The following is a 12156-nucleotide window of genomic DNA, read 5'->3' on the forward strand; positions in this document are numbered from 1 at the left end:
TGCATGATTATAGAATAATGCTCTATAAGGACAGCGTGTGATGAATCTCTGCTGCTCCTGCAAATCCAGGGTTTCCCCCAGAAAACTTGCTAAGCCCGGTGGTGGGGGCATCGAGGCGGTCCACAGGCGATCTATCGTGTTTTTGTATTAAAAGATGTTAAGTTGACAGAAAATATTAAAGTATTACTGTGTAATTATATGTTACAGGAAAACATCTCCAGTGAAATGCTATTAAAACCTGCAACTAGTCTAGAAACAACAAATTTGCACTTCTGTTTAATCCAAATTAAGTCAGCAGCTCCATCAGGCCCCCAGGGCTTCAGGGGCCCCATAAATGCTAATATTTTAAAACAGACCACAGATACATAAATGTAACACTTGTTTATTGAGATTATCAATGCTGTTAAACTTGATTCAATTTCAGCATACATAAATTAAAAGATTTTAAATTGTTTAACATTTAAATACAAGATTTTAAGGAACTGGCAAGTTTACTTTGTAAAACTTCAAAGAACAATATTCATAGTTAGACAGTTTTGTTACCATAGCAAGAATCTGATGCTGTGAGTTTAATCTTTGAATTTACAAATACAATTTAGTAAACTGTGATTGTAACTTATTGCTTTTTAGGCTGGTCAATTAAACTACTCCCTTCTCCCATATTTCACTAAATCTAACACAGAAGCTGTTAGAGGTGCTGATGATTTTAGCAGCTAGAGGGGCCCCTAAGTCAAAGTCTGCGCAGGGCCTCATGCAACCTTGGACCGGCCCTGCACAATGAGTAAATCCGCTGCACTGCGCAGAGATGCGCAACAAACGGGAGTTTTGGCTATAGTAGCTCTTCCATTTCGTGTCTGTTGAGTTTTAATTGTCACAGAAACTATTCTGGTTGGTCGAGTTCATGGGACTCGACCGTGCCTGACGGTCACGAGTTTCTCAGATCTCCGTGCGGCCGGGCGCATTAACTCTAAGTAGACAACGCATTTGATATGGTTTGATGCATCGTGTAACCGGAAAAATAATAATAAAATAGTATAAAATCAGCGTGATGCGTGACTCCGAGGAGAGCGCGAAAGCTCCTCACCGGGCTGAACCTGCATGATGAGGTTAGCGCTGCTCCTTATCAACAAACTCTCCGGCCAACCGGGACCACAGACATAAACTTTACAGGGAAGACAGACACAGAGCCACACGCTGGGCAGCGTGTTGAGATGTAAACGCCGCATATAATTGTTCGTTCACAAAGATAAATCATTCTCACCGCTCCACAACGCGCCTCTGAATTCGCTACCAGTTATTCCTGCGGTTCACATTGAGCTGCGCAACCAGAGCTAACGCGGCGGGTTTTAAACTCTTACCTAGAGTTCTCCAAAGGATCATAATTCCTCACAGTAAGTTGATGTAAATATCCATACAGATCAGCCTGTGTCCAGTTTCAGTGGAAGGAGGCGCGTGCGATCCCGCTGAGGTAAAGCAGTGGCAGAGCGCGAGGCAAAGCGCAGAGGCGCCAGCGGTGTGATTGGTCCGCGCGCTGTCGGGTTTAAATGCATAAACTATAAACCTATCTATTATAAACCTATCCTTAAGGATAAATCTGCTCTGCTAGTGAAATGCTCAGGGAAACGGAGACGCTTGCACCCTGGCATTAAAAAAAAAAAAAAAAAGTGATTTTTTTTTATTTTTTCTATTTATTTTCCTCGAAACATAAACAAGCAACGCTTAGCCTGGTGGCGAGGCCAGTAAAGCATGGCGGGCCGCCAGGCTTATATTACACTGGGGGAAACCCTGGTATTGTAATGCACCAGTCAGTATTTGTCCAGTGATCAGCTCTGATTGGTGATTAGCGGTCATAAGTAAATGCATCAAAACAAAAATTGCCACCATTCTTAAAACATATTAACCAAGTTTTAAACATTATTTTAAAAACAATTTTTTGGAATAATTATGCAAAACCTTCCAGATGAGATTATTTTATTAAAGAAAGGGTGCTAAATGAAAAAACAAGCATTAAACAATCAATAATTAAAATCTTTAAAAGCACAAATGACAGTTGCTGTTGGACTCGGCATGTTTGTTTTTGTTTTTCTGATTCCAGTCTTTATTTTCAGGTTTCTAATCATTTTAACTTCATAGTAAAATATTTTGAAAAAAATAAATAAATCAGCACGGACACTGGTGGGCCATATCTTTACATATACCACGAACAAAACATCTCATCACAATTTAGTGTCTTGTATTAATAATAATAAATTTTAAATGTTTTTAAACCTCAATGGTTGATTATTTGGTTGAGATTGTTACTTTTATTGTTCTAAGTGTTTTATTTATTGTTGGTTGAGGGCAATAATACGTGTTAAAAACTGGATTAGCTGGAGCCGTGTCAATAGAGGCTTCAAGTCATGTGACTTGGACTCGAGTCACACATTGAATGACTTATTGACTTACCAGAATTGATTTATCAGAATCAATTAGATTTGTTAACAACTACAGACCATGTCTGATTAAATAAGCTTGATCACATATTTCCTGTTCATACGGTTGTTATACATAATTTGAGTTATTTTAATAGTTCGATGTTACTCAAATGCTACTACTGTTGTAGTTGGTTAACATGGTTATAATTTTTGTAGAAATCAGATTTTCTTAAACATTGCCATCATTGATCAATTAATTAATAATTTTCTAAATTTATTGGATGTTTTCATTATTTTGGTTAATATGTACAGTAAAAAGCAACAACATCTCTGAATTTCAAATGATTCTGAAGTTCATTTATTTTTGCTAGTTCTAGCAAACAAAATAACCCCTTTTCAATTCATTGCAAAAAGACTCAATTATTGTTTCTTTGATTAAATTACATAATTGATCAAATAACTTGTTAAAAACCTTAAATGAAAAGTTTAGGACTTGCACTACAATGACTTGGTCCCACCTCTGTTTCTTTAACTGGTGTTTCTAAGCATCTAGTGAAAGCAGTGAAACATTTGTCTCAAAAAAGACTGTCTTTGCAATACATTCACCAAACTATTGTGATTAAAACTTCAAATTCATACTTCCCATGCCTGACACAACTTGTATTTAGCATCTTAAGTGTGTTTGGAGATTTATCCCAAGGAGTCATTTTCCTTTATCCCCAACTGGGCTCATTACAGCTGGAAGACATTTAAGTCTAAATCTTCACTGATGGTTCATATGCAACTATTGCATCGTATAGCTGAGTAGAGATAAGCAGGTTTATTCATTTATAAAGCAGTAATAACACACAACACGCTTTACTGGACTTTAAAGGAAAGATTAGAAAGAAAGTAAAGCATGAAATGGAAGCTGTTTGGATCATTTCTGATTACTTAATTGCAAGATATTATAACAAGATTCTTCTGTAGCTAAAGTTGTAAGTCTGTGCAATTTTAGTAATGATGACAATGCCAAAAATCCCACATCTTACCAAGTACTTTTGGTCTAGTTTCTTGGTAGACTTGAAATAAGACTTACAAGTAACTTTTCAGCATGGTATAAGTTCTTGTTGAAGTCAATAATTATTTATATTGATAAAAAAGCTCTAGTTCACAGACAGATAATTTCACTCTTTTTCATTTGACGCGTTGTGTTGCAGCCGGGCATGATGGGAAACCCAGGCGGCTCGTTTGGAGGTCCATATCAAGGAGGTCAGGGTCTGGGAGCTGCAGGGCTGGGCCCTCAGCTCCAGAACAAAGGGCCCATGGCCAACAACCTGGGCCAGTTCAATGTGGACAAGAAGACCCAGCCAATGCAAGCAATGGGTGCCATGGTAAGGCATGCACTCAGATTTAATTATGACGAGCCGAACACAGTAATTGTTTTTACCGCTTCTTCAGGATACTTTTTATGACCCACAATTTTTTTCCTCCCCTCTGCTGCTTTCTTTTTTTTGGGCCACTGAGCAGTCGCAGACAGGTGTGGGTGGTCCAACAGGCGCACCGGTGGGAGGAGCACCAGGGATGGTCCCCAGCGCGCAGGCGGGCCTAGCAGGATACAACTCGCAGGCCTCCGCGGCGTCGGCTGCGGCCGGAGCGCCACCCACAGCGGACCCTGAGAAGCGCAAGCTGATCCAGCAGCAGCTGGTCCTCCTGCTTCATGCGCACAAGTGCCAGCGGCGGGAGCAGGCCAACGGAGAGGTCCGGCAGTGCAACCTGCCCCACTGTCGCACCATGAAGAACGTCCTGAACCACATGACCCACTGCCAGTCCGGCAAGTCCTGTCAAGGTAAGTCACAGCGCTGTAAACATGTTACCTTATGTCAGACAGATTTAATATGATGACTGCGCTTCTCTGGAAGTATGTTTGACTCTACTGAAGTTCAGCTCTTATAGCTGCAGTATGTGACTTTTGTGAGGAAAAAAAATCTATTTTTTCCATATTTGGTTAAACTAACATTATATCCTGACAATGTGGTTTGAGACCCCCGAACTACTATTGCTGTCAGAGCCAGGAGGAGGGGCTTAGAGCTGCCAATCAACCTCGTATATGCACTACTAAATGTGCTAATGGCAGAGAAACAACTTGCCATTCCAGGAAATGCTAACTAGTCTTAGCATTCATGGCAGACTCTGCTGTTGGGATTCAGTTTTAGCGTAGCAGAGAGAAAGGTGGGATGGTGTGAGTAGCGTGTGCATGAGCATGATTGACAGTGCTAAGATACTGGGTGCTAATAAATCGGTTCTGATTTCCTTAATATTGGGCGATCGGCTGATTCTGTTTCTGATCTTATCTACGTCTGCAAAGGTCTGAGAATCAGCCGCTGCTCCCTTTTGGTCTGCTGGAGAGGACTGACAGAGAGGTCACGTCTTCACATTAATGGTTTACTGAAATCAGCCTTCTTTTGTCAAATTAGACAGTTTTACACAAAGTATCAGTATTGGTCAAAATCAGTATTGGGCATCTCAGGTTTTGTTAAAGATTGATGATCGGTCAGAAAACTGAAATCAGTGCACAGATAATTTTATACCGTCCTTTATGTGCTCATATTTCATTTTCACATTTCGTTGCTCTGTCTCCCCCCATCCCTCCTTTCCCTTTGCAGTGGCTCACTGTGCGTCCTCCAGACAGATCATCTCCCACTGGAAGAACTGCACACGCCACGACTGTCCTGTTTGTCTGCCACTGAAGAACGCCGGGGACAAGAGGAACCCGCAGTGTGAGTGTCTGTATCTGACCAAACCGACACATCTACTCTGTTTCTTATTTTGTTCCCAAATACTGTACATCTGCTTTCTTTCTATTATTTTATTTGCTTTAACTACTCAAGTAGTTTGTAGAGATTTTAATGCTAGGATTGTCCAGGTTTGCTTGGTAATGGATTAGAACCAACAACCTCATTTTCACCTAATTTGTAAACTCTGCTCCTTTAGAAGCTTTTGTATAGATGTTTTAAATGTATTTGTTGAAATCACTGTTGTTGATACTTTCGAGCAGAGCAAATAAATGATCACTGATCCAATATTATTCTTGCTGTCCTCACAGCTCTGCTGAGTGCAGCAGGTTCAGGACTGGGAAGCTCGCTGGGTTCGGTCCCCGGTGGTCAGCCTAGTACTCCCAACATCAACCCACCCAGCCAGATTGACCCCAGTTCAATAGAGAGAGCCTATGCCGCGCTGGGGCTCACCTACCAGGGAAACCAGATCCAGGGTCAGACCGGTCCACCCAACATGGCCAGCCAAGGTCAGGCCGGCATGAGGCCTCTGAACCCAATGAGTAAGTTAAAGGAAACAAGCTAAGCTAACAGAAAACATTCAAGTAATTCAAGAATAATCTGTTCTCTACCTGGTTACAGGGCTGGGCAATTATCGCATCGTTCATAATTTATCATGATAAATTTATCAGAAGAATTTATATTATGGTTATAATAAATTCCAATTAATGATTTTTTTAAAAAAAACTGTCCTTCTTGTCAGTTTTACTATTTTCTCCACTGAAATGAAAATGTCAATAAATATCAGTAAATCTGAAAATAATGTGCGATACATGTCACTTTTTATGTCACTAAAAAACATGCTGCACCATCATCCTCAAACTACTTCCTGTTATCATCTTCATGGTTTGCACCAACATCTGGTTGTTGGTCATGTGACTTGCGACATTAGTGTTTCTGTCACGGTTCGGAAAATAAACCAATTTTCATACAGCCAATAACACCACCTCACCCTAACGCCAACACGTTTTATGAAAAACTGAATTATTTTCAACATTTCTATTAAGCAAATTTATTTTTGAAATGTCAAATTGTGTAATTATATGTACCATGAAAACACACTTAATGTCACAGTCGTACAGTTACCTAAAAATGAGGAAATAAATACTTGTTATCATCACTTTTATCATTATCGCAATAGTACGGCAAAATATTGCGATAAAACTTTAATTTCGTATTGCCCACCCTGACCTGGTTAATGCCTTATGGCCAAAATCTTCCAGATAATTTAAATGAAACCAAATTATTTATAGCAAAACTGCAGACAAAAGTCACCCAATAAGAGAGCGTTGTATTAGGAAAGAAGCAATGTCATCAGAGTTGTAGAGTTGTATATAAGGCCGATCTCTTATCTGTGTAGGTGTGAATCCGATCGGGGTCAACGGCGGTGTGGGTGGCCCCCCTCAGAGTCAACAAGCCAGTTTACTACAGGACACCATGATGCATCTTAATGTGAATAACCAAAGGTAAGAGATGGCAACACGATGTGGGATGAGCAGTTTGACTTAAAATATCAAGAAATCAGTTTAATGATAGTCTATTTTTATTTATTTATTTTTTTTATTATTTCCAGTTTGATGAATGATGCTGTAGGAGTCGGATCCATGCCCACAGCAGCCCCTCCCTCCGCCACAGGGATAAAGAAAGGCTGGCATGAAGACATTACACAGGACCTCCGGAACCACCTGGTGCACAAGCTGTAAGCGTCACCAGCAAAACACAACACACTTCGACTTGTGTCACCACTTCGAAAAGCCTTTGTGCTTTTATCGTGACAAAATGTAGAAAGCTCAAACATCAACTTATTTTATTAGGATTTCATGTAAATACTCCAAATTAAAGTGACACATCACTGTGGAGTGGATTGGAATTGACGCCTGATTTTCTGAGTTGTTTGGTAAGAAAAATCTGCTAAGTGTGGCATTTATTTGAATTCAACTCCCTGAGTCAACACTTCATGGAAGCGCCTTTCAGTGTCTCCAGCAGCTCTGCACGCTATAGTTTTATTTCATTTATTTAGTTTTTGCTCTTTTTAGTATGTGAGTAACTTTCTTTTCAAAGCCTTTCCACAGTTTCTCATCTGGATTCAAGTTTTTACTTTGACTAGGATATTTAAACACATGATTGTGCTGTAATCTAAACGCATCAATTTCCTTCCACATGACAACTATCCACAGCTTTCCAGCAGTCAGTCACAGACTCTGCTGTTCCCTCGTCCCTTAGCCTCTTCCCGTCTACTTGTTCACTCACAGTGTCCAGGCCATCTTTCCGACTCCGGATCCCGCTGCGCTGAAGGACCGTCGGATGGAGAACCTGGTGGCCTACGCCCGGAAAGTAGAGGGAGACATGTACGAGTCAGCCAACAGCAGAGTAAGCTGCTCTCTTTTCAACCTCACTAATTACACAAAAAATATATAAGTGGAATATGCAGAATGTAGTAACGTTTTCAGTCTTCTTCATTGGTGGTTCTGCCATTCTGATTTTTTTGTCTTTTGTTTTTTTCCAGGCTGAGTACTATCACCTTTTGGCGGAAAAGATCTATAAGATCCAGAAGGAGCTGGAGGAGAAAAGACGGACTCGGCTGCAGAAACAGGGCACAGCCGGGCCCGGCATGGGTCAGTCACCAACCGGGCTGCCTCAGAGTAAGTGGACATCTAAATACTCATGCCAGTGCCTAACTTTTTATTTGTGTTTTTATGCGTTGCGTAGAAATCTTGGGTTTGCAGTGTAAATAACTTGTCATCACATCTGTTTTCCTTTTTCTAACTTCTGCAACCTGCGCCTCAGTAAATCAATTCTTCTGCAGTTCTACTTTCTCCCATTGTGCACTTATGGGTGTCGTTGTCTGTCTCCTTTCTGCAGACGGCCCTCTCTCTGATCCATCCATGGTGCGGCCGCCTGGACCCAATCAGATCAACAGGATGCAAAACCCAGGTAGAGAACATCCTCCAAAGATTGTTTTATCTGCTCAGATATGATTTATTTGCACAAAAAAGTTCAATTTTTCATTAAAAATTTTTGTTCCTAATATTATGTGGGTGTTTTTGTCAGGTATGAACCAGTTCAATCAGATGGGGATGCCAGCTATGGGTCAGAGGTCAACACCGCCTCTTACTTTGGGAGCATCTGGCAGCCAGGTCAGCGCTTTGCTCTGTTTTGTTTTAAGCTACAGCTAATAGAGCCATTTATTGTTTCTTGGACAAATCTGCTTCCATAGTGATGACTTTTTAATAAAAGAGAATTTAAAAAAAATGTTTTACACATTTATTCATTTAGCTTGGGATGGTTGGGCCCAGAGTGGGACAGCCCAACGTCAACACAATGCCGACCCAGTATCTGTCCCATGGACAGTTTCCTGGGTCAGGACCTGGAGTTGGAGCACCTCAGCCTGGACTGGCCCAGCCTGGAGCCCAGGGCGGGATGGCACAGGTAGGAAGACTCGCATTCCTTTAATTCTTCCCTGTTGGCCATGTTTGTTTACCCTGAACTCATGTTTGGTCTTGACATTATTGAGAGGTTTTGTGACATTCTCTGTCTGAAATCTGAATGGTGGTGAGTGAAATCAGTTTCACAGGTGTGTTACTCCTGTCTTGTGGATCAGCACCAAACACTGTACAAGCAAACCTGCAATAGCTAAGATTTTTTTTTATCATGTTCGTGGTCTCTTAGGTTTTTAAAATCAGACGCTTGAACCAGACCTTAGCTTTTCTCTGAGTATATTCTGAGGATATGACAAACATTTTCAGTAATCTCTTCATTAAATAAAAAAATCATCACCTCTTTCTTTCCCAAAGATGTTTTAGGGAACAAAAAACTTTTGGCAAAAAAAACAAAACAAAAACAGACATATACTATATGTAGTTCATTTTTTTAGCAAGACTTTTCTGTCAGGCAAAATTTTGAGTCGCATTCAGACATCTTCATTCTGTTCTGTTACTTGAGCCGACTGAGGCTACCGCTAGTTAGCTTTTTTGCGTCCATAATGGGTGCAGATTATTGGCATACTTGTCTTTGCCATTGGCTCATTTCTGTTGCCAGCTCATATGACGCTCCATTGACACCATAGTATAAAATATGTTATTTTCTTTTGTACATTACAGCTTTACATTTAAATTTCATTTATTGTGGTCTTAAAAAAATCTTAAAAAGTTTTAAATTTGAGTTGGTGAACCTTGTCCTCCTCCTTCTCCCTGTAGGCCCAGATGGGAACTCCTCCGTCTCTCTCCGTGGCCAGTCCTCTGGCACAGCCCGGTTCAGTGGGCGGTCCTAGTGGGGTCCCCAATGTGGGGCCCATGGGTCCCCAGAGCGTGGGAGGCGGCGGTCCCAACGCATCTCTTGGCACCCCCGCGTCATCAATCACCTCATCTAACTCCAACCAGCAAGCCAACTCCATCCCCCACCTGGGACCCATGCGTGGCAGCTCCCCCTCCCCGGCACATAGTCGCTCCCCCACGCCCCACCAGACGCCTCCCAGACTAGCGGGCTCCCAGACACCGCAGCCACACACCCCCAACGCTCCTCAGCTGGCAGGGCCCCCACTGGGCCTTCAGCAGAATCAGCTCAGCCAGGGCCCTGGCTCCAACAAGCCCCTCCAGCAGCAACACATGGGGCCCTCAGGTTCAACCACTCCATCTCATCCCGGACTAGCCCCCAGCTCCACGCCGCACGCCGCTCAGCTGCCCCGCACTCCGGTTAGTTAGCACTGCAGCTCCTCCTGTTCTAAAGGAAATAATTTGATCTTATTAATTTATGTTTTATTTGGAAGACGTTTCTCTTTTTATTTCAAGTATAAATCTATTCAGTGCAATCATAAAGCAGGGCTGGGTCATTAATCAATTTCATTGAGTTTTTTTGGCTTTTATAGATTGAATTTTTGGAAAATCAGGATTTGTTTTTCACAAATATGAAAAAAAATCTGGTTTCTGTAGTGGAGTCTTGGGGAAAAATAGTCCACTTTTTGTAAATATTTTCTGTTAATTTAATCCAATTAACTGGATTTTGTCTGTAATGGTCCCTGCAGCTGTCCCAGAAGGGCTCGTTCCCAGCAGACAGCCAGGCCATGACGCCGGCCTCCGTCGGCAGTCTGGACGCCGCGTCCCAGCAGCCGCCGCTGGACGCCTCCGCCACCAAGATGGAGCCCAAGGCGGAGGTGAAGCACGAGGACGAGGAGGAGGAGAGTGACACGGGCAGTTGTTCCAAAGGGGGGAAGCTGAGCAACCACAAAGCGGAGGAAAAACCCGTCAAACTAGAACCTAAGAAGGAGGAGTGTTCCGGAGACGGAGGGAAAGGAGTCCCCATGGACACGTCCACGCCGTCAGCGGCCATGAAGACCGAAGAGAAGAAGCCAGAGGTGAAGAAGGAGGTGAAAGAGGAGGAGAGTTCAGAGGCAGCTGCTCCACAGGCTCCTGTGAAGAAGAAGAGTAAGGCGTTGTTTTACAGAGCTGAAAATACTACGTCACAGACTAGTTGTGTTAAATTTAACTTTTTTCCCTCTCCATAATTTCATAGTCTTCAAACCGGAGGAGCTTCGTCAGGCCCTCATGCCCACACTGGAGTCTCTCTACCGACAAGACCCAGAATCCCTCCCGTTCAGAATGCCTGTGGACCCAAAGCTGCTCTGCATACCTGTACGTATTCTGAGTCAGAACGATGTCCTCAACCCGTTCTCTCTCATAGGTACCATAATTACCAGTTCCATGTTCTTACTATAGCTGGGTTTCCTCTAGAGGTGGGCAGATCCATCCGAAATATCAAAGACATCAATACCAAGTTGGTATCAGTATTAGCACTAGCATGCTAAGATAAAGTTCCACCTTGAAATTTTATTTGGGCTTTGTATTCTCAACTCTACCTCAGAAATAATTTTGTTTTGGCTTTCTCACATGATAATTTTTCCACTTTGTTTAGGAAAAATGCAAAAAAAATCATGTTATGTGATTCAATTATCTTGTAGATACATATATAAACTTTGTCCAAATTATGTCCCATGTTTGAACAAAATAATTCAAAGAAAAAAAGAAACAACAAAAACAGCAGTAGTTTGATTATATATCAAAATCAAACTTGAATAAAAGGTATTGGTATCAGTATCGATATCAGCAATACAGGCCCTGTATTTACTTGGTATTGGATTGATATCTAAATATGCAGTATTGCACACCTTTTTTTCCCCCAGTAACCACACAGCTGCACTAATTGGAATCACAGGAATTAATTTGCTTAATAGAAACACAGCAGTTTCGAAAAGAGTCAAAAGTTTTGGCGCTATCATGAGGTGAGTTGTTTTTGGCTGTATCAAAATGAGTGTCTTTCACGAAGATACAATAGAAACACATTTTTTGCATCACAAGTCAAAAACCAGATTTCACTGCTGGTGAAGAAGACAGAACAATAATAAGTAGTTGGAGGATCATGTTTCTTAATGACTTATCACATGAACAAATTTATTCACATGTGATTTTAATTGTGTTTCTTATTTAAAGGAAACACAGTGGTTGAGAAATTGTGTATTTTTGTAATTAGTGGAATATCGACAAAGTTTTGCAAATGTTTGTAATGGAAACAAAGTTTCTGTCTGGACTGTGTCAGCATGTGTCTAATGACATTTCCTCTGAAACATTTGGACAGGACTACTTTGACATAGTGAAGAACCCGATGGACCTGTCGACTATCAAGAGAAAGTTAGACACAGGTGAGCGTCTGTCTGCTGGAATACACACTTTATCATACTTACCTTATCAGAGGATTTCTACACCTTTAACCACAAATTTCACTATATTTATTTTCCATCCCCCCCAATTCCATTTTTTTCCACTTGAATTTTTCAGAATTCCTTTTTTTTTTTTTTTTTTTTTTTTTTTAATTTTTTTCCATTTTTTTTCCCCAAAAAGGGTTTTTTTTAAAAAATGGGGAAAAAAAAAAAGGGAAAA

At 41.3% G+C, this 12156-nt stretch overlaps 1 protein-coding gene across 3 annotated transcripts in view; it reads left to right on the forward strand.

Annotated features, from left to right (window-relative positions):
• The window catches only part of LOC106935936 (histone acetyltransferase p300-like), a 28133-nt gene that overhangs the window by 11640 nt on the left and 4337 nt on the right, over positions 1-12156 (forward strand). The window contains exons 3-17 of one of the 3 annotated variants that reach the window (XM_015016674.1): positions 3614-3787; positions 3921-4242; positions 5060-5179; positions 5500-5730; positions 6588-6693; positions 6801-6926; positions 7480-7597; positions 7734-7869; positions 8090-8161; positions 8279-8364; positions 8504-8656; positions 9424-9918; positions 10248-10647; positions 10736-10854; positions 11855-11918. In XM_015016674.1, coding sequence (XP_014872160.1) covers positions 3614-3787; positions 3921-4242; positions 5060-5179; positions 5500-5730; positions 6588-6693; positions 6801-6926; positions 7480-7597; positions 7734-7869; positions 8090-8161; positions 8279-8364; positions 8504-8656; positions 9424-9918; positions 10248-10647; positions 10736-10854; positions 11855-11918 — 2722 coding nt within the window. The remainder of the gene's footprint in view (positions 1-3613; positions 3788-3920; positions 4243-5059; positions 5180-5499; positions 5731-6587; positions 6694-6800; positions 6927-7479; positions 7598-7733; positions 7870-8089; positions 8162-8278; positions 8365-8503; positions 8657-9423; positions 9919-10247; positions 10648-10735; positions 10855-11854; positions 11919-12156) is intronic. The other 2 variants (XM_015016676.1, XM_015016675.1) reach the window with 2 other exon arrangements.

This window comes from Poecilia latipinna, unplaced genomic scaffold (genome assembly GCF_001443285.1).
Source record: "Poecilia latipinna isolate Pla-1442-1.1 unplaced genomic scaffold, P_latipinna-1.0 Scaffold2046, whole genome shotgun sequence".
Classification (NCBI taxonomy): domain Eukaryota; kingdom Metazoa; phylum Chordata; class Actinopteri; order Cyprinodontiformes; family Poeciliidae; genus Poecilia; species Poecilia latipinna.